Source organism: Olea europaea, chromosome 4 (genome assembly GCF_002742605.1).
Source record: "Olea europaea var. sylvestris chromosome 4, O_europaea_v1, whole genome shotgun sequence".
Lineage (NCBI taxonomy): Eukaryota > Viridiplantae > Streptophyta > Magnoliopsida > Lamiales > Oleaceae > Olea > Olea europaea.
The window spans coordinates 16,837,490-16,863,465 of record NC_036240.1 but is presented as its reverse complement, the minus strand read 5'-3'; the positions used below and the strand labels follow the sequence as shown (position 1 = coordinate 16,863,465).

At 33.1% G+C, this 25,976-nt stretch overlaps 1 protein-coding gene across 2 annotated transcripts; it reads left to right on the top strand.

The window, feature by feature from the left end:
• Window positions 1-6,650: 6,650 nt before the first annotated feature.
• Window positions 6,651-18,057, top strand: LOC111393830. Of its 2 annotated transcripts, none has more exons than XM_023019549.1 (11): window positions 6,651-6,789; window positions 6,886-6,959; window positions 7,109-7,180; window positions 7,346-7,423; window positions 10,179-10,303; window positions 10,646-10,718; window positions 11,329-11,390; window positions 11,463-11,843; window positions 12,746-12,833; window positions 15,650-15,878; window positions 17,602-18,057. In XM_023019549.1, the coding sequence occupies exons 2-10, from the start codon at window positions 6,906-6,908 to the stop codon at window positions 15,848-15,850; spliced, it is 1,134 nt and encodes a 377-aa protein (XP_022875317.1). In that variant the 5' UTR covers window positions 6,651-6,789; window positions 6,886-6,905; the 3' UTR covers window positions 15,851-15,878; window positions 17,602-18,057. The 2 variants fall into 2 exon arrangements, with proteins under 2 accessions (XP_022875317.1, XP_022875316.1); XM_023019548.1 differs by having other exon boundaries at window positions 6,652-6,789; window positions 12,746-12,848.
• The last annotated feature ends 7,919 nt before the right edge of the window (window positions 18,058-25,976 follow it).

Sequence of the window (25,976 nt, the reverse complement as noted above, 5' to 3'; positions counted from 1 at the left end):
TGTCTGGTATTAATTTTGAAGTTAATCCATCATAATTTGTGACATAAAGAAGGACATTGAACTAGGATGGAAGTGTTGGATATTTTCAAAAATGTTAGCTCAATGCTTTTATGAAATGGGTTGTTGAAGTTAGATTGATATAAAGTGGGCTATATTGGGAATAGTATTGGGCATCCCTCGCCATCCCCGTCTTGGCTGATCGTGTTGGGCATGGCACGCTATGTACATTAAAAATTTATGGAGCTTTGCACGATTAATATTGGGTCGTCGACCAGCACATACGACTATGGTTTATAGGAGCCAATGAGAAAAGCAACATGGCCAACGAGCTTTCCTGCGTCGACCGGGGCCTAGAAGTACAAGGATTTCGGGGCTTCTTGTTATGCTACTTAATAAATTCATTTTTTAAACACTCTACAAATAGAAAAATAGATTCATCCATCTTATCCGATTTAATTTTGATATCTAAAAATGAATCTATTTCGTTCAACGTTTGATTTCGATGGCCGACATAAATCTCATGGGACCCGTCTAATATTACTAAAAAAAAAAAAAGGTCCTACTCTTCTCCTCTGCTACTAGGAAAGACAACTTGTTCATTTAGAAGTGCCAAAACATATTGGATCGCCTAACCATTTGCCCACGTTGAGCAGCCTGAGCAGGCCTTCTTTATTTATTAAAAAGAAAAGAAAAAAAAAAGAAAAAAGGGCAAGTAAAGAGAGAGTTGGCTCTCCCATCTTTTCAAAAAATTTTAAAATTCATTTTCTCAATTTTCTTTCTTACTGCATCTGTTGCACAACCTCAATTTCACTCTATATAATTTTATCTCAAATTCAATAATATTTTGTTTAAATTTTTAATTTTCAAATTTCTCTCGTATCTTAATTTATTATTTTTTATAAGATTTTCTAAGAGAATTGATGGTTATCTTGATGATCCGAAGCCATTCGAGCATTCTTCTTGAGTAGATTGAAAAATATTTGACGAAGACCCTCAAATTGTAGAGGTGGCAAAATCCTATGGTGCTGTAAAAAATAATGCAAAAAATACATCATCAAGTTGTTGCACATCATCTATCTTTTAAGTTTCACTAATTTGTGTTATTTTTCATATTCAAATAATATCAAATAACTCTTTATAAAATTAAATATTAACGTTAATAAACATAAATTTATAATTTTGTGTTGCATTTTTATTCTATTGCATTGCATATTTCGCCCGCATTTAGCCTCCATTTTTTGAAAATGAAAATGGTTGGAGTATGGTTATTTTTTGAAAAATGAATGGTTGGAAAAGAAGGAAAAATTTTCGATTTTATGTGTAATATTATTTTATAGAAGATTGTGTGGTTGAAAATAGGAAAAAGAAAAATAGAATGTAATGAAATGTAATTGAATGAGTACCAAACGAGGCTTCGTTTTAATATCCTATTGCGTTACTTTTTCATTTTAAATTCCTGATTTTAGTGAAGGCCTTGTTTTTGACTTTTCAACAAAAATTTGTATTTATAAAGCTTATAAATTAGTATTATACCCCGGAGTCCAACTATCAATTAAGTAAAAGGAGCCCCTAAAGTTATTACGATTTTAATTCTTTGACGATAAAGTTTTGAGAGTTTCTAGTTTGTACATTAAATTCCTACACTGAAATTCTATGTAGCATGTAACAAAATAATGGGTATATAAAAAATTTATAACTGCGTCCATGCAGCTATTCTTTCAATTAGTTCACTATTAATTCAACGAATCTCGAAATTGTGTCTTACAATATTTGTATTCTAGGCATTGGGTAGTCGTCCCAACAAAGATGATTGAGAAAGAGAAGGGAGGGAATATGACATTGGAGAACACAAAAATATGGAGACAAAAGTTGGGATAAGAAAATGAAGGTTTTCTTTGCTCTAATTTTCAAATTATCATTGAGTTAATATCAACTAAACAAAGTGACCTTGTTTATATTCATATTACCCAATTCATATATTGATAACAATTTTGGTATTTAATTTGACTGATGAATACTAAATCGATGTTGCTTTATCCAACTTTGCCAAATTAATGACATATTGGGAACAACATCATTTAGTTTATCTAATTTATTAGTAGTTTATGAGCACGACCCCTTTTTGTTGAGTTAGCAATGAATTTACTTCCATATGCAATCATTACGTGTTTTCTTTAACATAAATATACCGTAAGTGTACGGTGTCAAATTTTATAATATAAAAATAGATGTCGAACGCATAGGGATTAAATATCAATTTTATACTAAGTACTATAATTGAATATCTCTTTTTTATCTAGAAAATCGAATTATAAGATCAATAATTTTAAACTAATCTAATGATAAATATGGTAGCAAATTCAACAAATAAATGCAAGTTAGAAGAATAATCAAGATAAGAAAATCTAGAGTTACGATTTCACTTAATTATCAAATATGATTCTCAATTATGTAATTACTTCTAATCATTTTTTCAAGGTTAATAAGCAAGTGCCCTAATGTAATTTTACCCCCTCTCTCGTGTGTCGAGTAAAAACTATTCTTATATTTCAATTTCAATATTTCTATTTCGTGGTTTCTAAGTGGAACATACTTCAGAGGAATTATACTTTCTCTTGAAACCTATAATTTCGTAGGTTATATTATTCTAAGATCATGCCTCAATTTCCCCTCTTGAGAATCGAAATTGACTAGAATCAAATAATTCAATTAGTGGCCAATTAATTAAAAGCATTAAATTAATAACACAAATGAACGGAATTAGAAAATCTCCTGAAAATAAAATAAATCAAAATATATTCTTAAATCTTGATTACATCAAACATTGGATGAAGAATTTAGTTCATGGTAAAAGAAATAATTCTACAAATCATGATTAACAATATAAAGAGGAAGAAGAATAAAAACTCTTTTGAAACTTCAATTAATCCCTTTTCTTGATGTTCTTCTTGATCTCTTGATTGATTTCTTCCTTTTTACCCAGTTGAATTGTGCTTGAAAATTGGTTTCTAGATTGGTATTTATGCCTTTTGTAATTCTTGGAAGAGTTGGATTGAAATTGGACTTTTGAAGAGATGAATTAAACTTGAAAAACCTTAATTGTACACGGCGCAGCGCCTAGACACTGCATCTGGATGCATAGGCATTGCAAATCTGGTCAAATTAGTGCTTGGACGTGGTGCCTTGGCATTAACTTTTGCTAAAAGAATACGCAATGTGGCTCCTAGGCGCTAAGGGATGGTGTCTAGATGCTTGCATCAGCTTTGGCTACACTGCACAGCTTTTAATATTTTTAACATATTTTTTCTTTCGGTATCCAATTGAGGCGATTTAAAGTGCTTTGGCAAGATAACTCAAAGTGCTACAACTTTACTTTAGATAGCTTTTTCCAATTTGGACGTTTACTATTTCAAAAATGGTTCTCAATCTTTAACTAAAAATCTAAAACATACTTGTGCGGTGGAAAAATTGATTTGTGAAAATATACTGATCATATTTCACTCATTGTTTTAGTTCAAATTGCATTCCGTCGACTCCTAACACTCTTCGATTATCATTTTGTGGTCTAAATCAACTATTAAAATGTTAAATTGAGTCCTCAAACTTTGGATTTCACCATTTATCGTCATTATTCATTTCTTTCTTTCAATTCAACCTCTAATTATCAAGTTTCACCTAATCAACATCAATTTCTCCTTGATTCATGCAAAAATTACTATTTTTTCTAAGTTTCACACCATCAACATCAATTTATTTAACTTATAAAACACAAACGAAAACCCAAATAAAACAGTTTTAAATCTCCAACAATCAAATGAAATATCAAAATTAAGTAGCATTAATATTATGAGTGAAACACACTCATGAGCAATGCAAATGAAAGGATCGACTTTTATTTCAATCTATTCTTCATCAATAATATTAGCATTAATGTCATACTCAATTATTTGTTCATAATTTAATAAACTGCGCTTAAAAGTTAGATTATAGAATGGTTAGAGAAAAGTAGACCCAAATCATTGTACATGAACCTTCAAATTCACCCTTCGAAGCTAACGATATTGAAAGTGGATTTAAATAAGTAATGCAACTCCATCACTTAACGAACGGAATGTTGTAATCGTATAACAATCATGCTAATTTTTACAATTTTGGTTGACAACATACACTCGACAATATCACATTCATCTATTTTAAAAATTATTTTTTAAATCAATAATCCAGATTTTGACAACTTTAATATTGTCAACAACAAATGTACACATAACTTTATGCATCTTATAAATATAGGCTTCTAGCCGTTCTAGTGAAATTAAAGTCTAGTTCAAGTGATAATAACAAAGTCTTACCAGGTCAATGACTTGTGTTCGAATCTAATTTGACGGAAGAAATGGCGAAAAAAATGGCTTATTGGCCTTCTAAAAAAAGAAACCAGGGTATAAATAACAAGAAGTCAGGCATGAAAGCTAAGTGAAGTGACCAGAGGATTAGGGTGCGGTAACGCCATTTATCCTGCAATCATCTTGACATAAATAATCAAAAAGTTGGGTCAAAACTCCATTAGTAAAATTTAAAGGAACTCTCTAGAATATATCAAAATATGTGGTCCTATCTATATTTTACCAAATTTTGAAGGACTCAATGGATAAATTGCCTTTCAATTTGTTTCCCTTATGTACCAAAATTCATTCCCGAAAGTCCTAATTCAAAAGCTTGGGAACGGCTTATGTTACCCTAAATTGCTTCATACTGTACGAGCCCTGACTGTAAATTCACAAAACCATCTATTATTTTATATTTCTAAAAATTTTCAATTGGTAATTGATTGTCGGGAACGGCTCGCGTTCTAGGACTCCGAATCGAAATTTGATCAATGAATGCCCAGACGATGATGACAACGAGAAAAATTAGTAGCTGCGATATTTGTGAAAACTACAACCTTGCTTCTATCTGCCCTAATTGCGTCAATTACAGGTAAACTCCCCCCCCCCCCCCCCCCACGCTTTAGTTTTTTATTTGTTTGAGTGGCATTTGGATTCAAGTTTATTAACTTACTTATATGACCAGAGCTTCTTTAGTGACATTGATAATTATATTGAGAATGTTAATACTTTTAATCAGCAGTCCGAATGACTTTTTATAGTTTAGGGTCTGAAGCCTCTTGAACATTTGTTATATTATGTCACAAAAGTGACAATAAATTTTTCTCTGTTTATAATTTAATTAACGACTATGCACCAGGAAATACCAACAGACTAAGCCTTCTTCTCAATAAATACGGGTTTGATACCTATCCAAAAAAAAAAAAAAAAATAATAATAATAATAAATAAAAATAAATATGGGTTTTGACTACCAACAGAAAAAGTCTTCTTCTCAATTTCCATAAATGAGATGACAGGAGAAAATATGGGAAATGGGAGCAATTTGTGCAGTATTTAACATGAGATTGATATTGTTTGATTTAAAACTTTCCTCATGAAGAAATTTTTTCTTCATTGGTCAATGTGATAAAAGTTAGCATCAAGTGATCAAGGTTTTGCCCTCAAGTCCTTGTCCTTTTACTTTAGTGTGTTTGATTCACTCATGCTGTACTTCAAAACAAAATGATTTTTGAATTGTATTCCATAAAAATTTTATTCACAAATAAAAATTCATAGGAGTGCGTCTATGTTTTTGCTTTACGAATATGATATTTTTTGGGCATTTCTAATAATATCAAGTCTTCTTGTTTGACGGTATGAAGAGCGGGTCATATTACAAGTCAAAATTTTGAAGAAGCAATAAGCAAAGATGGAGTACAAGGAGTGCTGTTATAGTCATAATGCGAATATGATAATAATGATGGAAAAATAGAAGATCATATGGTCCTTAGTAGTAGGCTTTTTGTTATGTAGATTTGATCATTAATGTGGAAGGAGGAAGTGTACATGTCATGCATAGAATTAAAGGGGATCAGATTTAATGGAGAAATGCTGTAGAAGATGGCCTTTTCACTTGATAAATGTCTTAGCAAATTTTATTGAATGACTGTTAAACAGTCCATGTTTTATAGTATCAAGTTTTTCGTCCATTAAAAGAAAAAATGCACAACACATTAACATAGCAGAATGTGGGTGCTAGAATGAATAAAGAAGAAATGACACTAAATGTTAACATATGGAGGTGGAGTCAATTTCAGACAAATTATATTAAGGACTACGTATATGGTTGGGGCTTGGTCACAAAGGCGATGCTATAACAGTAGAACGAGTTGGAATAGGAAGAGATAGAAGAAACTAACATGTCCTGATTGCAAACTATTAGATCTTATTGGACTTATGAGTATAGTTAGCCTTGGATTGAATAGATTGGAGAAAATGATTATATAACTGACTCCAAGCTCATTGCATAACAGCTGCTTCTTGTTGCATTCAAAATAGTCAAGGCTGTATGTTCTCATGCATTCACAAATCGTTAGTTTGATGCCGAGTGACTAGCAAGTAACAATTTATTTCATCTCATTTTACACCATGGATAATCTTTTGCATACCATGTATAAATTAAAGAGCTTGTTGAAAATTTCTGGCTAAATGCAGGAAGTACTTCATGTTTCCACCAAATGTAAACCTTATGAATTAATGACTATATGTTACATTATATATGGTGGTGCTCAACTGCCCATTTTAATCGGTTTGTAACATGCTTTAGGGTAAAGCTGACGATCAACATGGTTGGAAGGTGCTTCAAAATGAGAAATTGGCGAGGCTAAGAGAGAAGCTCCAACTTCGTAAAGAACAACTTCTGCAAGGTTGACTGCCCATTTAGTCTTAGTTGCACAATAAGGTTTATTGCAATATTCTCCACTTTTATCAATGGCACCTGAAGTCTGATTGATTATTTACAGGGAAGGCTAAGATTGGGAAGATGTCTCGTGATCTTCAAGTAAAATATGAGTTGCTTGAATCAGCACATAATACGGTATTAGTGTTCTCTTTCCCTTTCGACCGCTGATGGTTGATTTGACTGCTATGTTTTTTTCCCTCAAAATCTTCCTTCTGGAATTCCTCTAGCCATTATTGCAGTTTTCTTCAATATCTAAGATATCTTTGTTCAATTTCTTATTGCAGTTGGAGAAGAATTGTGTGGAACAAATTGAGAAATATTATCCTAATCTTATCCGCACACAAAGTTTGGGGCATGTGAGAAATGCTATTTCAATTTTTATTTTCTTTATCTTCCAATATTTTTAACTTCTGGTTAAAAAATGTTTTGAGTAGCGTTTTCTTAGTTACCATTACTTAATTTTCTTGCTAAGGTTGCTGTTGATCAACTAGAGTTAATTACTTCTGATTTCTGAATTGCAGATGGCAATTACCTCTGAACGTTTTCATAAACAATCTGTTATTGTAAAGCAGATCTGCAAGTTGTTCCCTCAGCGCCGTGTAAGTCATAAACCATTATTTAACTATGGAATGAATTGTTATTGATTTACTACAACATAATATTTGTCTTTCATCCTTTTTCGGGTTGGCATCATCATATTGACCATTCTTTTTCTCATCAACACCTGATATAATTTTTCTAGGTAATGGGGATGGGATATAATTCTACAGTTTTGAATAATTTTGATACTGACCTTTAACTTCATATCTCTGTCCATAGAAATGTGAATATGTTTTTTTGAATTCTTTTAGGCTGAGTAAGTTGAGGATGCTTGTTTTTGTTTAACTATTCTCACTTTATTTACCTAAGGTTTCATGACCACTATTATAAAAAAACAAATTCACATAGAAGTTAGGCTGACTTTGTGGATTAAAAAAAGGGACTGATTACGGAAAATGAAATTGATAGCAAAAGCCTATAGAAAGCTGTAAACGTGAACCAAACCACTCCACTACTCTCTCAAATATTGCCTACCTGTATCCCTAATTTCTACCCTTATTTATAGAGCTATTTTCTAATAGAGTTTCCATCCCCCACTGGCCTTTTAAACAGAATTTGATTGCTGCCCATCCTTCTCAATTCTCCCAGATTCTTCTAGAATTCGGGGTTTATCATTACCCGCCGCCCCAAAATTCACCTTGCCCTCAAGGTGGAAGTTCAGCTCGCTTCCAAATTCAAAATTCCATATCGGTGATCCATGTTTGGAGTAAGCTTGTGGCAACTGTTAGTTTGTGTAACTAATCGTCCACCGACCAATAAAATTAATAGGCATAACCGTGCCCTTGTTGCATGTGCCTTCTTCTCCTTGGTTAATTCCTTTACTACCCTTGTTAGTTTATTACGTGAGTTGGGGATCTACCATTACTTGCGGCCCAAAATCCACCTTGTCCTCAAGGTGGAAATTGTTGATGACTTGGTCAATTCATCATGCAACCAAACCATTTGTCTTGTAAGCACTCCAGTCATTGTCATATCTGGAAGGGAACATTTCGACTCCTTCAAATGGGAGGACTTAATCAAGCTATCGCATCCAAAGCAACTCCATATCCAGTTGCTTCGACCGGCAAAATGTTCAGTTTTGGAACCCGGTGAGTCGAAATAAATTTATAGCTGACTGCAAGTGTGTGCTTCTCATGATAACATTGACCTTTCTCCATTTTCAGCTGTAAATATGCATCAGTAAGCCTTTTGAAACTTGATGCTCCTTTGGTCACGATTGCCGAACATGGTACAAAATTGGTGTAGTGTTCGTGTGTGGAACATTCCAGTAAGACGGGTTACATGGGTAGGTTTAGAGATAAGGAGGTTGTGGGCTTAGGTTGTAAGAACTAAATTTAATTTGGTTTGGTGTTAATAGGGGGTTTACCTTCTAAGTTTACTTCTATTTGGGCTAAAATTCAGTTGGGCCTGTTTTACTGTCTCATGCTGCTCTTCAACTCTTTGTGCCAACTTTAAATCAGAACCCAAACCCACTAACTTCCCCACTTTCTCTTTTTTCATCTTAGCCCATCAACTAAGCCCTCCGGACCTCCTACCATTTCACGTGATGATGAAACAGATGACTGAGATCGTCGATGTCCTCCTTCCACGACATGCCCATGCCTCACCCTCATTTGATTCTTGGAATCCTGTATGGCTAGTGTTGGAATCTCAGAGTTCCGCCTATATTGTTGCTTGAATTCAGCTATGTCTTCAAAAATCGCCGGCTCAGGTGAGTTCTCTTCGATCTCTTTTTCCTCTCTCCCTTTCCTGCTCAGCCATGGATTTCTTCTCGTGATTCGGCCAATTCACAGTGACCTATCTCACCTCTGACCTCTTCTCCTCCTCCAGCAACGGCAATGGCGATGTATACCCCGCAAGTGACACTGCTGTTCAGTAATCGCTGTTTCCCAGTTTACCACACTCAGTTTTCCCATAGGCACTTCTTCACGTGAGACCTTAATCACGCGGAATCGAGCCAACATCAAACTCTTCAATTCTTCCCAAGTTTTCACCGGCCTTTGTCAATCGACCTGCTGAAACGAATCTCATGCTTCTCAGCCAAAACACGCTGTGGTGGCCTCTATTTTCTCAGGTTCTAATAACTGATTTCTAAAGAAAATCTTCTCTTCCTCCGACACCCACCATTCTGTGTTTTCGCCATAGAATATTGGTATTTCTAGTTTTCCTTGAGCATCCAGGATGGAATCTTTGTCTTGGACCCCTTCCCTTTGCATTATCCGCTTCTCCAACTGATTGATAATTGAGCTCCATCTCTCCTCCAATTGTTTGCTGAAATTTGCTTCCATTGGCTGTAGGATCATTGCTCTGACATCAATTGATAAGATACCAACTGGGAAGAACAAGTTCACAAGTTGAATAAATGTTTATTTGATTAAAAAAAGGGACTGATTACAGAAAATGAAATGATAGCAAAAGCCTATAGAAGGCTGTAAACGTGAACCAAACCACTCCACTACTCTCTCAAAATTGCCTACCTCTATCCCTAATTTCTACCCTTATTTATAGAGCTATTTTCTAACAGAGTTTCCCTCCCCCACTGGCGTTTTAAATAGAATTTGGTTGCTGCCCTTCCTTCTCAATTCTCCCAGATTCATCTAGAATTTGGCTATCATGTTTGTTGTAAACTGACATGATATATGCACCCATCTTGATGTTATTAATTTCGTTCCGAAATTTTATTGGTGTTCTCTAAGTTTTCTTGGTAAAGGTTGGGGCCTTCTACAGCTCTCCATGCTGATTTCTTTGTTGCAGGTGAATGTAGAAGGAGAAAAAAAAGATGGTTATACTGGTCTATACGATACAATTTGTAATGCACGCTTGCCAAGAGGCCTTGATCCCCATTCAGTTCCATCTGATGAGCTTGCTGCCTCTTTGAGGTAATTTTTCAGTTTGTGGTCTATATGCTCTCAGCGAGTAATGCTAGTTCAAGATTTCTTGTATCGATGTTTGAGATTCAAGTTCATCATTTAGTTTCTCTTGTTGAATAATGTGGAGGGTCACATATAGGGATGAAACAGAGTGTTTGGGATGCAGGCATATGCTGGAATTCCTTCTGATTATATTTTATACTATCAATGATTGTTCCTGTTGTCTTTCATCTTCAAGAAATGTTCTTGATTAATTGCTTTTTATTATTACATGTACTGCAGTTTCTTGGTGTTTTGTTGTTTGAGATATTGTGTTTCCCTAATTGTTCATTCTTGATTATTTGGAAGCAGCTATATGGTGCAACTTCTAAATCTTGTTGTTCGTAATGTCTGTGCTCCTGCACTTCATAACTCGGGTTTTGCGGTATGTTCAGATAGCACCTTTGCAGTACCCTACTTTATATTTTTACATCCGTGTTTTTTGCTTCTGATGTACTTTAATACGAAAATATTTTTAAAGGGATGAAGAGCATGTTTGGCAAAGTTTAAATTTAAATTTAATTTGATCAAACATGCTTTTTTTATCTACGTAGGATTCATCCATTTATTATCAATAAATTTCATAGGAACCAACAACTTATGAGCACTTCAAAGCACTATCAAACAAGCGCGAATAACACTTGGTAAAATTGAAATATGAAATCGGGATTTGAAGTGAACAAGGAATTCTATGGATTACGGGTTTGAAATTGCACTAATAATGTGGAAATTGCAGCAAAATTTGTGAAAATGTGGATCAATGATGCGTATTAAATTTTGAGATGGAAAAATGATGGTCAAAAGCTAAAAGAAATTGCATGAAGCTTTTCGTTGATATTGCATTCAGAAACTTTGTGTACATTTAGCTGTATGTTTTGCATTTATTTCTATTATTATTATTTTTTTAATCATTTTCACTTAAATTAGGAATATTGGATCTTTCTATGTTTACACAGCAACAATAATTTCTCACCCGTCTTCTTTTGTTGCACCAGGGTTCCTGTTCTCGAATATGGCAGCGTAATTCTTTCTGGGATGCACGTCCATCTTCCAGAAGGTTTTGGTTTTGATTTATTATACTGAATTACTTAGATATCAACTCTGACTAAATATAATATATCTCATACAGCAACGAATATCCGCTTTTCATTCCTCGCCAAAACTTTTGCTCCACGGGAGGAGAAACTTCATGGTCTGATAGAAGCTCAAGTGATTTTGGCGTTGCTTCAATGGAGTCTGAGAGAAAACATCGTTTAGAGTCATCTGCTAGAAGTAGTTTCAATTATTCTGCTGCTTCCCCTCATTCGGTAGAAACACACCAGGATTTGCAGAAAGGCATATCACTCCTCAAGAAAAGTGTGGCATGCATAACTGCATACTGCTATAACACATTATCTTTAGATGTTCCTCCTGAGGCCTCAACATTTGAAGCATTTGCTGGGTTGTTGGCAATGCTTTCTTCTTCCAAGGAAGTTAGTTCTGTTTTATCTTCGAAAAGGGCATCATCAAGGTATACACTCAATTTTTTGTCCTGAATTTTGAAAAAGCACTTATACTCTTTTTAGGCTTAGCCAAACATGCTAATAGCCTGGTTTTTAAGAACCATTCTCAGCGATTGTAATGGGTCCACATGCCACATTGGTATTGTTTTCCACGAGTATTGTCTTGTTAAAAATGTGCATAATATGATTAGCTGGTCCAGTTTCGTGCTAATAACAGACTCTGGAAGAGGTTTTTGCTAAGATGAATTCAACTTCTGTTAGAAATTTATAAAACATATTGTATAGTTAATTGTATACCTGCTGTGTACACGACAGGAAAAGGAGGCGGTTATTCTATCTACTTTCATTGAATGATTATTTGATCTCTTTCGTTTTTGTATCAGAATTCAATCCAACTTTATACTATAACCATTGGTGAATGCAATTCTGTTCAAGTACTTCTAAATGTATTTGTCAATTGCTTCTCTGATATAATCTTTTAGTATGCGACTGTTTGGGTTACATTTTTTTGCTCCTTAAATTATAATCAACTTATATGGGGACCCGTTAAGCAGTACCATGCAAGATATTTTTGATTATTAAATTCCAAACTTCAGTGCGCGTTTCCAGAACTGTCAGAAGAGTGATTCCTTTTTACTTTATCATAATACCAATTTAGCCCATCGATTTTCCACAAGACACGGTAAGGGGTTAGATTGAATGCAGGGTAATTTATGAGTTTGGCTCATTTCATTGCATTAAAATATGACACAGAAGACGCCGATAGGTTCAGTTCATTTCACTGTTTAGTGGGTGCTTATATAATTAAAGGAGAAAATGTAACCCAAACAATTGAAATGATCTTTATTTCTTAAGGATTATTTTTCTAAGAAGATGCATTAACATGGTGGTTGCCGATTTGAATTTGCAGGTCATCCAAGCAAGTCCAAGAATTCAGTAAGTCTGTATGGAATGTGGAGTCAGCCATTTCATCGAGCACATTGATGGACAGTTCACAGGTTCTGCCTATAGCGGTATATTATTTAGGAACTGTTTGCATATCTGTAGAAAATTTATTTTTACCAGGATTAGAACAGTCTGTAGAATCTGAGCATGAATAAATGGTCTATGGGTGCATAAATACTGGTTGAAGCATATATTAGTTATAATTTGACTAGTATATAGTGTTTGGACTATGATACTTCCTTTTATTTGATATGATTTTCATGTATCCACCCTCGCTGCTCCTCAAATGATGGAAATTGGGGGAGAGGGGACAGGGTAGGGAGCGCATTTTGTGGGTTTTTTTTGATGTTACTCATTGGAATTTAACATTTAATTGACTTGAGTTAAATGAATATTCATTCAAGGAATGTCTTCCCAACTAAACAAGAGGGTTTGTTTCATCAGAGAATGATTCATCTGGGGAGTTGAGATTAAAAAAATGAATTACTTTTGTTTCGGTCCCTCTTGAGCAGTGGTCTGCTTATGGTTGACAACCTTCTTCTCATTCTGACTGAACTTGTCATTGCTGTTAGAAAGGAGTGTAGGATTGGTATGGGTCGCGTGCAGGCTGCTCCATTTTTGTTTTCTATAAATAGATCAAGGAATCATCCTTCTGTTAATGTTGGACATTTCAATTTTGTCATACATATGTAGTTTCTTTTTTCAAAATATTCAACATGTTTCAATCCAAACTTCCGAAAAATTTTCCATTTAGAAGATATGGAACATAAATGCAAATGATTTTACCTCAAATTGGGGGGTCTCTGGAATTATATCTCTGATGGTTGAAAAAGTCCACCGAGTCTCCAGCGACCAGAAGAGAGGGCAAGGAACTCCCACTTCCCCCCCCAGTTCACCCCCCGATGTGAGAACGAATGTCTTCCTAGAGAGAAATATTGCAAGTATTGAAACTAATAACATGAGAATAGATCTTGAGAGAAATACAATGGGATCATCTCTTATAAATAGGACATGACCTTTATGATGTTACACAGAGATCCTTAGGTACACGTCACATTCCCGGATGTTGGATCTGGGGTGAACCTGTCCTATTTCTATGGTGTAGGGATCTACGGACATTTTTTAACGTTTTTTTAGAGTTAGATATAGGGTAAAATTGTCTAATATAATACTTCAGGGATCCACGGATACAGATTTTGGATAAGGAGGCAATAGCCTTTGGTCTAATCTTTTGTATGGTGTTGACTCTCGAAATTCAAGAGTTGGAGCGATCGAACCCTCTTTGATTAACTCTGTGGTTTGTGTTTTACCTGACTGCACTCCCCATAGGGTAGGGGTTCGAGGTGGTCGGGCTTACCCGGCCCCCCCCCCCCAAGGGGGTGTTTTGGGGGTGTGGGTGCTGGTGTGGTTCTACTCGGGCAGCTTGATGTCGGCTGAATTTCGACCGCTGCCCCTGCATGGGGGTGGTCTCCGTTCAGGTTGGTGTTCAATGCGCTTCTTTTATGATTTTATTTTTTGACTAGCTTTAGGAGTTACTGATATAAACAAGGATAATTTTGAAAGATATTATCTTCTATAAAAATCATTAAATCAATTTAGATCACAATCTTTTCTAGTAACGTATATTTCTTAAAAACCTGTGTTTTTCTAAATATAATAAATTGGATCACTTTTTTAGAAACAAAGAATTAATTCATGTTTAAAAGTTTCTGGGTGCATATAAGAACTGTTTCCAAAAAGCTTTCAAATACTTTCCATTGTTTGTTCTTGTGACACTGTTCGAGGAAGCATAACTTTCAATCGTGTATGATTTACTATAACTTATGGTCACTACCTTGTAATATGCTTTATATAAGAGCAACACAGATCCCTACATTTATTTCTCTTAAGAACTTTACACTTCTGTGCTTCTTGGTCAGGCTCAATCTATATTTCTTCTCCTGTCCTGCCATTTCTCTATTTGTCTCCTTTCTCTTGTGCACAAGACATGCATGTAGTGCTAAATTGATACTAAACATAATTCTTTTTCTTCAGCTTCATTATTGTTGGCAGTCAAATGATCTGAACCCAGGAGTTGTCATATCGGCCAACAGCTGTCAAATGACCATTACTATTTTACTAATTTTATGATTTATGGAGTTTATCATCACTGTTTAACATGTGTTAATTATTGTATATCAGTAATGTTAGTCCCTATATGAGTTGTGTTTCTCCAAATTAAAGGATAAAATAAGAGTAAGCGGTTGTCCATTTTCTCAAGGTGTGTTATTGCATAGGTAATCGCTACAACTGTACAAATTTGATTCTTGATTTTCATCTTTTGTTTAGCTTTTCATTTGATAAAGGTACACCTACAGAAAGAATTAATCTAGGATTTCATGTTTTTGGGTAATAAATTCTAGTTTCTTTGGATCCCATTGTTGATGGGATAGCTCCAGTTATACATGGATTTAATGTCATGACATCTTGTTCTGATTCAGTTATTCGTATTCTACTAACGTACTTCAGTCCTCCATTTACTTGCGAAGATACAGAAGTTTTTAAGAGCTCGTTTTTTCTTCCTGTTGATCAATCAAAATTATGTGAGCAGATGCTAGGGCAAATGATTTGTTCTCTACCAAGTTTTAAAGCTGTTCTAAGAAAATGTAATAATGTTGCTTGGCAAATTCAAACGAATGACATGGGTTGGAGAACTGTGTGCTGCATTTCACCGTATTTTGAGGTGTCATTTGAGTTGGAAAGTATGTTAGTTTGATTGGTTCTCACATTCTCTTTAGAAAATGTTGTTTAATAAGGTTATCACGTACAATTTAAGTACTATTGTCTTGTTTGCACAATAACTTATATGTGATTGTTTTCACCTCTTCAGAGAAATGCATTCGATAACCAGCTTCCAAGTTCAGCTGCAAGTTACCTTTTTGCTCCTGAATTTTCTGATATGGGGAAGAATGAAAACCTAATTGAAGGATGGGATATTGTTGAGCGTCCTACATTGCCGCCGCCTCCATCACAAACGGAAGATGTAGAGCATTGGACTCGAGCAATGTTTATTGATGCAACGAAGAAGTGATTCTAAGTTTCAATGGCCGACTGCTTTTGTAAGTACATCTCAAGCTTAAAAAGCCATTGAATGCATATATAAATTAGGTTTCAATTCCTCAATGCTTAGGTTTATATTGCGCAATTTGTAAACTTGGTAAGCACTATTTTGAAATTTTACTCTATAATGCTTTAGATAATTAGTAGGAATTATTTTCTACTCTGAACATTGAAGAAACTTTTCTTAGCTGGCTATATATTGCGTAAAGATAGATGCTATTTGTTCCATGTATAGTTTTTCCAATTATTCTACAAGCTAACTTTTTTAAATCTGAAACTATAAAGATTGTGTTAGATAACAGATCTTGCACTTATGTACACAGATTTTTTATTATACTTAGCACATTCCTAGTTTCTATTGAAAAACACCATTAGAGCTTATAATTTCCGATTTCTAAGGTTTCGGATCCTAATGAAGGACATGTGGATGGAAGTATTAGTAGTTACTCAAATTAGAGTAAATAAAAAATTGAACTTTGCAGTATTAGGTAGTTAATTTGATTTAACCAATAAAAGGTTTGTCACCACTGGATTAAAAACCATGGAAACACCATATTAAGTTGAGATGTTACTTACCGTTTTATTCTGTGCTCTTTTTATGGTTGACAAGTTCAGGTTTCAGCTTTGAATTTATGATTTTTCCTCCCCTTCCTTTTGGAGTTTCCACCATCATTGAAGATTTTTAAGTCATGAATCCGGTCGTCCACATTCAGGTTGCCATGGACCAATTAGTACATCTTTTTGCTGGCATGAAACAGCACTAAAAAGTCTCCAGTCTTGCTGCTGCTGTTCAATTTTCTTACCTAGAATTTGGTAAATAAAATCTGACGTCTGACTAATCAACATAAGTTGTTTATATCACTCTTAAGAGTGCCTATAATTTCAAAAAGGTCTATCTTTAGTCTGTCAAGTTCCAATTTTAACACACATCTTATTTTTTAGTTTTATCAAAATGTAGTTCAGTTTGTATCATATCCTGACAAATTGCTATAAATGCCCTTGACCAGTGAAGTTGTGCCATGTGCACGTGCAGGAGGGCAGTAATTCACCAGCCTTCGTTTTAGTTCTTCTAGAGAAGAAAATTAACCCTGCAGAAGTTGTAGCACTAGCAAGTACTTTTTACAGGAACTAAATTGCGAATATTTTTATTTTTATGTCAATTTCCTCATGCACATGAGACTACTTAGGCATTTCCGTGTATTTCTTATTAGAACTTTACAAATTAGACCATATGGAACAAATTCAAAATACTTAAGGACTAATGTTTTGAATTGGAAGTCGAACATATCTTATCAAGGGGACCAGTGTGTTTAATTGGAACTTGAATGCATCTTCAGAGACTAATTTGAGATTATCCTGTGAAAGTTCTACACATCTTCATCATCAAGTGTGCTTACTGAACATATAGTTCTCTTATATTGAGCTTTTAAGGAAAACCACAATTATTTTGTGTATTTTTCTTTCGTTGCTATCTGTGAAATTTTACCATTAACTGAACTTTCCATAGTTTACGAAAGTTAGTAATGATTATATTATGACATCTGGAATCTCAGAAAATACAAAATTTGTTAATGAGCTTTTCCATTATCAGGAGGTAAAAAAATATTAATTCATCTATTGTCACAGTGAATATTTTTCGAAATTCATGGGTTGATTGTACATTTATGTTTAGTTTATTTCAGAGTTATTAAGGAATCTAATTTTACATCTTTGTTTTCGTAGGATGTATGAGACTGACAACTGTTCAGTAGCAAGACTGGCAGTACGAAAAGCCTGTACAGTTTCTCAACCGGTCTGATTTTAACATTCTATGCATGTAAATACAGAGTTTTAGCAATGGTATCTAAATTTAGGTTTAAAAAAAAAAAAAGAAAAAAGAAAAAAAAGAAAAAAATTATCGTACCATATGTATAGTAGTGCATACTTAGAATGAACAGTAGTAATAATGTTTTGTAAGCGATGCAAGAGGAAATTTATGTCTCTTTTCTGCTGTCAAGTGTTTGTGTGTGGGTTATGGAACAAATTGTATTAGTGATCACTCTCTGTAGTCTATATAACTGAGATACTTGGTTTTGTAGTTATAACTCTTGTATGCATTTTGTTGCTGGAAGACCTTTTTCCGGGTTACTTAGGTTTGGCTTCTACTATTATGGAAAGTTTGGCAGTATTGTTTATGAATTAGAGAGTTAAATGAAGTTTACAGTGTGTAGTGCATTTGGTCTAGTACTTTGTACCAAACTTTAGCTGGATTTGGAGAGGTTTGATGTCAAGTATAGCCGGTCTTGAATTTTTGATCGCTGATATTGGTCTATTTCGGCATCTAATATCCTGTATAGGGCATAATTGTTGTTTTCTATACGAAACTTGGCACACGGGCTCGACTTTGCCTTGTATGGTTTGGGGAGGCAAGACTGATTGTGCGAGTGAAGTAGTGATGCCATTAAGGTAAATTATGGGTTTTGGGGATAAACCTGACTTGGTTCGGTTGGAGCTCGAATGCAGTTTTTAAGATCTTATTGTCAATGGATTCTTGAGGAGTGCAGTTTGTTCTGGAAATCCCTCTCTCTCTCGAATATCTATTTTTGCTGAGCATGTATATATGTTACGCAGTGAATCCTTGCGACTTCCACCGTGATCACTATCATTGTTAACATTTAAGAAGTTATATATTTTTTCTTATTATTTTGTTCGATATTTCATCAAGTATCTAGTTGAGCAATGTAGCAGAATAAATTTTAGGTTAATTATATTATTGTTACAAATTTTATTAAGTACATCACAATTTTCTTATTTACTGAAATATCCTCAAGTAAAATTACATAATTGGGAGTTTAATACACTCTTTAATCAAATAAATTATTGTTACACTACAAAAATAGAACCTAATTTCTTTATTTCTTTTTCCTCAACATCTCATTTTTCTTAACTTTTTTGACGGCTTTCTTTTCTTTCATGGTGGCAAGATAATTTTCTTTTCCTTATGGTAAATGAATACATACTCAATTTGACCATATTCTTAATTTTTTGTTAAATTCAAACAGATTTATTATGAATTTGAAACAATCAAAAGCATGCAAGTCTATTATCTTCAATTTATTGTGAATTTAATACGATTATTTTCAATATATTATTTAGTATGCTTCATATCAATTTATTATGAATTTGCGTGTTTTTAAGTACGATTTTTTTCTCGTTTATCAAAATGCATGTATGATAATTTTTAATTGTTAAATGAGTTTATGAATTTGCATATACTCATCATATTGTCCATGAATTTGCGTGCATTCATTATGTGATAGCATACCCAAGAGCTATTTATACCGTCACCTATACAGGTCACATATAGCTGAGGTGGGCGGGGGCGGGGGCGGGGGCGATTATTTAAAAAAATAAAATTCCCCCCCTCCATGTGTGTGACCTGTACAGGTCTGTATAGTCAGCCTTTTTCCTATTTATATGTACTGTGTTAGTCATAATGGTCCATGAATTTGTGTGTACGTAGGTTTATGAATTACCATGCATTATCTTTTGTGAATAACTAAGGTACCTCAATATAGAAAAAATGTGAGGTGATTCTTTAAACTAAGTTAGATATGCTAACCATTGAAAGGGATAAAGCTTCATGATTTGCTGATGGTCTATTGTGCTTGTTTATTGCTATGATTATGGTTGTCCTCATCTCTAGTTTTCAAGTATTTTTACTACTAGAATTCTAATTGCATTCAAGGGGAATTGGTTCTAAGAGTAATTTATTAAAATATGGCCTCACTTTCATATGCAGAATCCCCTCATTGAATTTCCGTATGAATATGGCATGGTGTTCTTCCTCGATCTTCCGTTTCCAATGGTTGTAAAATAATGAGGGGAAAGGTTGAGAAGATGAGGATGAATATTGGTGATAAGTACACCACAATATTGTATTTTTTTTTTCACTTTTTATTTTTTTGAATTAGGAGTATAATTGTAATTGTATTGTGTGGTGTATTTATTAAAAATATATTTTAATTGTGGTGTGATTATAATGTGGTGGTGTAATTAAAATTTGTAATCGTCATATAATTACTCTTTGATTCTATGCATGCTCAATTACGGATTATAAATTTCACAAATAATTAATGTATGTATTGGTCACGCTAATGAGATCATAATAGGAAAGTATTGCAATAAAGAAAAAACTAAAGGTGAATTAACCTCAACAATGAAACCTCCGTCGAGCCTATTTCCTTGTTGAAAAGTAAAGTGCTTATCAAGAAAAATTACTCTCCTTTTGGAATCCAAAATTTACATTTCTCAAGTATTATGTGCACAATCTAACAATTTACCACCTTTTTTATACTGTAATAAAAGAATTAATATTTGCTCCCGATATGTAGCACTTGCTAGTGTATAGAAGCAATTCATATCAAAATTGGCAGTCTTGAAAGGAAGTTGATCCCTTCCTTGTAAGTACTGTACATTTGTGAAATCGATTGGTATATTATGAGTAAAAAAATAAATAAATAAATAAATAAAAATTCTATTGATACTAGACGTTCATGCTCTCCAATTAAGAAACCAAGATATAGAAAATTTGCTTTGTCTTCTGAGTAATATATTCAGCCGACTAGTCCTAAACATCAATTTATGTGGCAACTATTGATATTAAATGATAAATTTATTTAAATGTAATATCATATGATTAATTTAATTGAATCCATCAAGTGTGATCATCTACATTAGTGCTTTAATACCACATATGTTAGATAGCTTTATTTTGATTTTCTAGAGAACAATGTTGACTAGAGCTTCAAATATGATTGACTATAAGTCGAGCAAGTTGAACTATTCCCTCCGTCCCAATTATATAGGCTTGTTTCGTTTTCCACGCGGATTAAAAAAATCTCCTTTAATGTCATTGAAAAATTAATTTTTGTCAAGATCTTTCCTAGTTTACCCCTATTTAATTTTCAGTATGTAGTAGTAAATTATTGTTGGAATTAATAAATAATTTGAATGATTTAATTTGAAGAAGAAGAAATTAGAGTTGTTCCATGTTTCCAAGAAGTGAAAATGTGTGTATTTGGATGATTTCACGAAATTGCATATTAAGTGGGGAAAATTGTATAAGGGTATATTAGTAAAGGAACAAAACAAAATATTCTAAATTAGAAAACAAGCCTATATATTTGGGACAAGAGAAAAATGAAACACAGTCTATATAATTGGGACGGAGGGAGTACTATTTTGCATATTTAAGTGATTCCAAACTTGTGCATTAATTAGGAATGGCTTGTGAGTTCTCACATCTCCACAATCGAGAAGTTCAAGTCCTTGTTTGAGCCCCCGTTTTTGGAAAAATAATATATTCTGGAATAACGTTTTTTTATTTGGAGAATTTGATAATAAAAAGTTTTTAATTTACGTGTAAATTTATTTTATTGAAGAATATGTAGTTGAAAATAAATTTATGATAAAATGGGGTTCAAACCAAAACTAAACATGTTAAAATAGTGGAAAATGGGAAGAGTCAATAAATAAAGGAGTTGTTTCCATTGGAAGGAGATGGTAGAAAGAGTCAATAAATAAATGGGAACGTATTAAAACGACTGATTCATTTGCTTTACCCAGTGACTGTTTTTAGAATAACAACAGTTCCGAAAAGCCAATGCACGATAATAAAAGCACCTCAATTCTTACCCAATTCTCAAACATCATACTCCCTCCGTCCCAATTATATAGACTTATTTGTTTTTCATACGGATTAAGAAATCTTCTTTAATGTCATTGAAAAATTAATTTTTGCCAAGATCATTCCTAGTTTACCCCCATTTAATTTTCATATGTAGTAGTAAATTATTGTTGGAATTAGTAAAGAATTTGAACGTTTAATTTGAAGAAGAAGAAATGATAGTTGTTCCATATTTCCAAAAAGTGGGAAATGTGTGTCTTTGGATGATCTCAAGAAGTTGGTATATTAAATGAAGAAAATTGAATAAGAGTATATTAGTAAATGAACAAAACTAAATATTCTAAATTAGGAAATATGCCTATATATTTGGGACAAGTGAAAAAGAAAACCCAGCCTATATAATTGGGACGGGAGAAGTATTAAATTTCTTCTAAATTATCACAAAAAATTTCCAGATTTAGCATATCCATGCTATTCTCTACGTATGTAATCTTCTCCTTCACCAAAAAGAAGCTAAGCTCCCAATATAACTATTACAACAGTATCCGTGGAAATATTCCCAGTCTCATCCCTTTTAGTACACATTCATCAATATTCCTATCGATTTCTAACTTGTTATGGCTAGTTCCTAATTTTCCACATCATTACAGAAGCAACTAAAACTTAAAAACTAAAATGATATCATCCTCTGTGTCCCTTCTTTTTTTTTTGTAAAGATGAAGAAAGAAAATCTATTTTCTCGCCTATTTACTACAGCGATAAAGAATTAAATTTTCAATGTATTTTTTTCCTTTTTCTTCCTATGCTGATTGAAATTATACTTATCTTTTCATATAATTTATCCTTATGAACTATCTTTTGACACTTCTTAAATGGTGTAGCTTGTTACACGGGTCGTGGTGCGACCTTCAATTGTAAACAAACAAGGCGTACTTTGAAAATTGGAAATATTGCTGATATTTTGTGAGTTTGTTGTATATGTTAGAAACTTGAGAGGATTGTTTAGATTTAAATTGAGACTATCGAATCTAGCAAAAAGAATTTCAATTTCTTGGTATATTGAATTTCTCATCTTCTTCCACATATATCTTTTGTTCTTTTGTGATCTATTATTTTTCATATTGCTCAAATTTTCTCACCTTTATTACTTGGCCTGTGTAGTGACCCGAGTCTCTATATCCAAACCATTGACTTACGTACTGTCCGCTTTGGGTGAGCCTTACGCCCACTTGCCCCTCACGACTTTTTGTCGCGTCCCCTAGGACTTGGGGACCCCATAAGCATTACTTGGTCAATCTTCCACGCGTCCAAACGATTCATTCTCATCTGAAAGGTATTATAAGAGTGAGTATTTTGAAAATACTCAGTAAGAATATGTACACATTCTTATTCACATGATATAAATATAAAACTGACATAACGTACCAACGTTTCTTAGATTTAGAGCTCAAGAAATTTCTTTAGAATCCACATATCCCGTAGGATTTAACATCTTTGACCAAATGGTTCATCCTGTAGAATTTAACGTAGCAGTCGACTCGAAGGCCTTAGAGTATTTCATGCCAAATTTACATAAATATAAAAAAAAAAAAAAAAAAATTTACCACTTGCACCATTGGAATTATCAAGTTTGGTAGCGAAGCAATTTTTATTTATTTATTTTATTTTATTTTTAAGTAGAGTCCATGATTAATGGAGCAATGATGAGCACCACTCCCTTTAGATGAAACCAAGAACAACTTTTAACCATAGACTGCTTAATATACTTATCTTGCATGGAACTTTTAATTATATTAATGGTAAGAACGTGTGTTGCATGTCTTATGTACGGAATGAATTACATACATAATATTTTTAAAATAAGGTAATTGATAATGTTAAACAAATTATATATATATAATTTAAGAATTACATACGCAATGTGAAAATGTTGAATAAATTGAAATGTAATTTTTGTTTACTTATTTATTTGTGCTAAACATTGGCTGGACCCCCATTTCAACTATTACACCAATATTGACCAATTTTGTAGTACAGACAAACACAAAGAAGAATCAATTGAAGAGATGTCCATTTGGCTAACTTTGAAATATTTACTTATAAATAAACTAATAGCACATAAATGATTTTCAAATAAAAAAAATTACTCATTTTGTCTAACATAAACTTTTTTTACATTAAAAAAAAGTATCTTATTTACACACTTATATATATAGTAACTGTACTCGTCATATTAATCCATAGCATATTTATTTTAAGAACACACACATAAATATCACGTGTTCTCAAGTCCCTCAACTGGCTTATGCTTTTATGGCCTTACGCTCATCCTATTTAGCAAACTTTTAAGATAAAAACTCTAACTCTCTATTGAGGCTACACCACCTCGAAGTTCATTTAGGTGAAGTTCTTTCAATACCTTTGTAAATTTTAGAGGTACTTGTGTTTTAACACTAAACTTCATTAAGAACTTAAAGTTCAAACCTCATTTCAGTAATAACCAGCTTCATTTTAATTAGGATGAGGTCATCGCGAATTTTAATAATGCTACAACTATCTAGATATCAAATGACTTGTTGTTACCTTTTGAACCCTTAGATTACCTTTTGAATAATGACAGGTGGGGTTGCTCTCATTGGTGAACCTTTATAGTTTAGGAGTTTCAACCCCATTCTACTCGAAGTAGACATCACTAAACTTTTTTTTTAGTGGTCTAGTTAAAAGATCCGCTAAATTCTCTACAGAAATTATTTCACCTTTGATAATTTTCTTAAGAAGTCACGTCTAAAACTTATATATCTAAACTTCCCATTACATGTGACTTAATATCTTATCAAATATAGCTAGCCAACAATTGATTCATTTGATAGATACGACTCGTCATCTCTAAGAAATCTTTTTTCTCACTAGCTTTATCTAAATGTTGATTGATATTCAATCACAGTTGGAAGATTTCTATCAACCATTACACTAGTCAATCACTTTTATTTGTGAATTTCATACTTGGGTATTCGCTTATCATCATTGAATCATTACTATGATATTTAATTTATGAATATTCTTTAAATATTCTCATTGGTTTTGCAAGCGCCTTGACTTGCTTTTACCCAATTCGTCCACTTTAGACTTAATGTATGTTAACCTTATAATTGTATAAGGATTTTCTACATTTTCTCCATCACAGATATTTTTCTACGATTAAAAGGTTTTGAGAATTGTAACTTTTATATTAGGTTACTCCCACAATTCTCAATTAGGAATTCATATGCAATTTAGTGATTTTGCATCCATAAGTTTTGAACTTTTCATATAAGTTCAAAAGCATTAATGTTAACCCCCATATTTTGGGCTATACTTGAATTTAGAGTTCATCAACTCTTTCATTGTTCAATTCACTTATCACCTTGATAATATTTGTGAAAGTCTAAGTACTTTTAGATAGTGGTTGTTAAATTGCAATTTGCTTTAATCCAACTATCTTTATATTTGATCCCATACTTTGATTAAGGTCATCTCATAGACCAACAATGCTTTTCCAAGCATAGATTAACTCAATTTGTTCCACAATTGATGTCATATTCAATCAATAAAGAGGACTAATTTTCTTAAATTCACAAGAATTACAACTTCTTCAATAATTTACAACTTATCACTTTCACAAGATAGCATTATATCATATTAAATAATAAGGTATATGTTCACCTTATTCACATTTGGACAAAATTTACATTTGTCATACTCATATGCAAATACAATTTTGCATAAATCATCTCTCTTAATTTTATCAAATTAATTGAGGTTATCAACATTAACCAAAGTTAATAATATAATTTTAACGAAACATGAGTTCAACCAACTAGTTTATTATGTCATTCTCATATTCCAATAAAAGAAATGGTTATTGAAATTCATACACTTTCAACAAGTAGTTGGCATTCTTCCAATAATATCATACCAAGCATATGAACCATTTCCAATTTCAAGTCATTAAGTGAGTTAATTCTTGTCATCAAATGATGATTTTCACTTAGACAAATTCAACTTACAAGTACATACGAGTCATGTAGTTAAACTCGACTAATGGTTATGATAATTGCCATTAAATTGTCACACATCTTTTTGTCAAGGAACATCTATTATTCCTTTCGAAATCACATTTTCCAAGTTAGTACATCCATGTAAATCATACGGATTAACAAAGAAAGATACTCATTTTCCATAATCAAAATTGATATTAAAATATTTCATAATATTCTGCATAATTTTCTATCAATAGGAGGCTTAATTCTCATTAATAAACAATCGCGCTATTCTTCTAATTTTTTCATGTTAACACCAAGTCAATTACCCCATAGTCTTTCATAAGCCTCTACCATTTCCATATATTGCGTATAAATCAAATTCCATAATAAAGTTTATTCAAATTCAA

Bases quoted from the DNA above. Each gene is read 5' to 3' on its own strand.
- LOC111393830 (XM_023019548.1), top strand. From the start codon at position 6,906: ATGTCTCGTGATCTTCAAGTAAAATATGAGTTGCTTGAATCAGCACAT. The intron at 6,960-7,108 runs GTATTAGTGTTC...TTCTTATTGCAG, and splicing joins TTGAATCAGCACATAATACG to TTGGAGAAGAATTGTGTGGA. The intron at 10,304-10,645 runs GTAATTTTTCAG...ATTTGGAAGCAG, and splicing joins GAGCTTGCTGCCTCTTTGAG to CTATATGGTGCAACTTCTAA.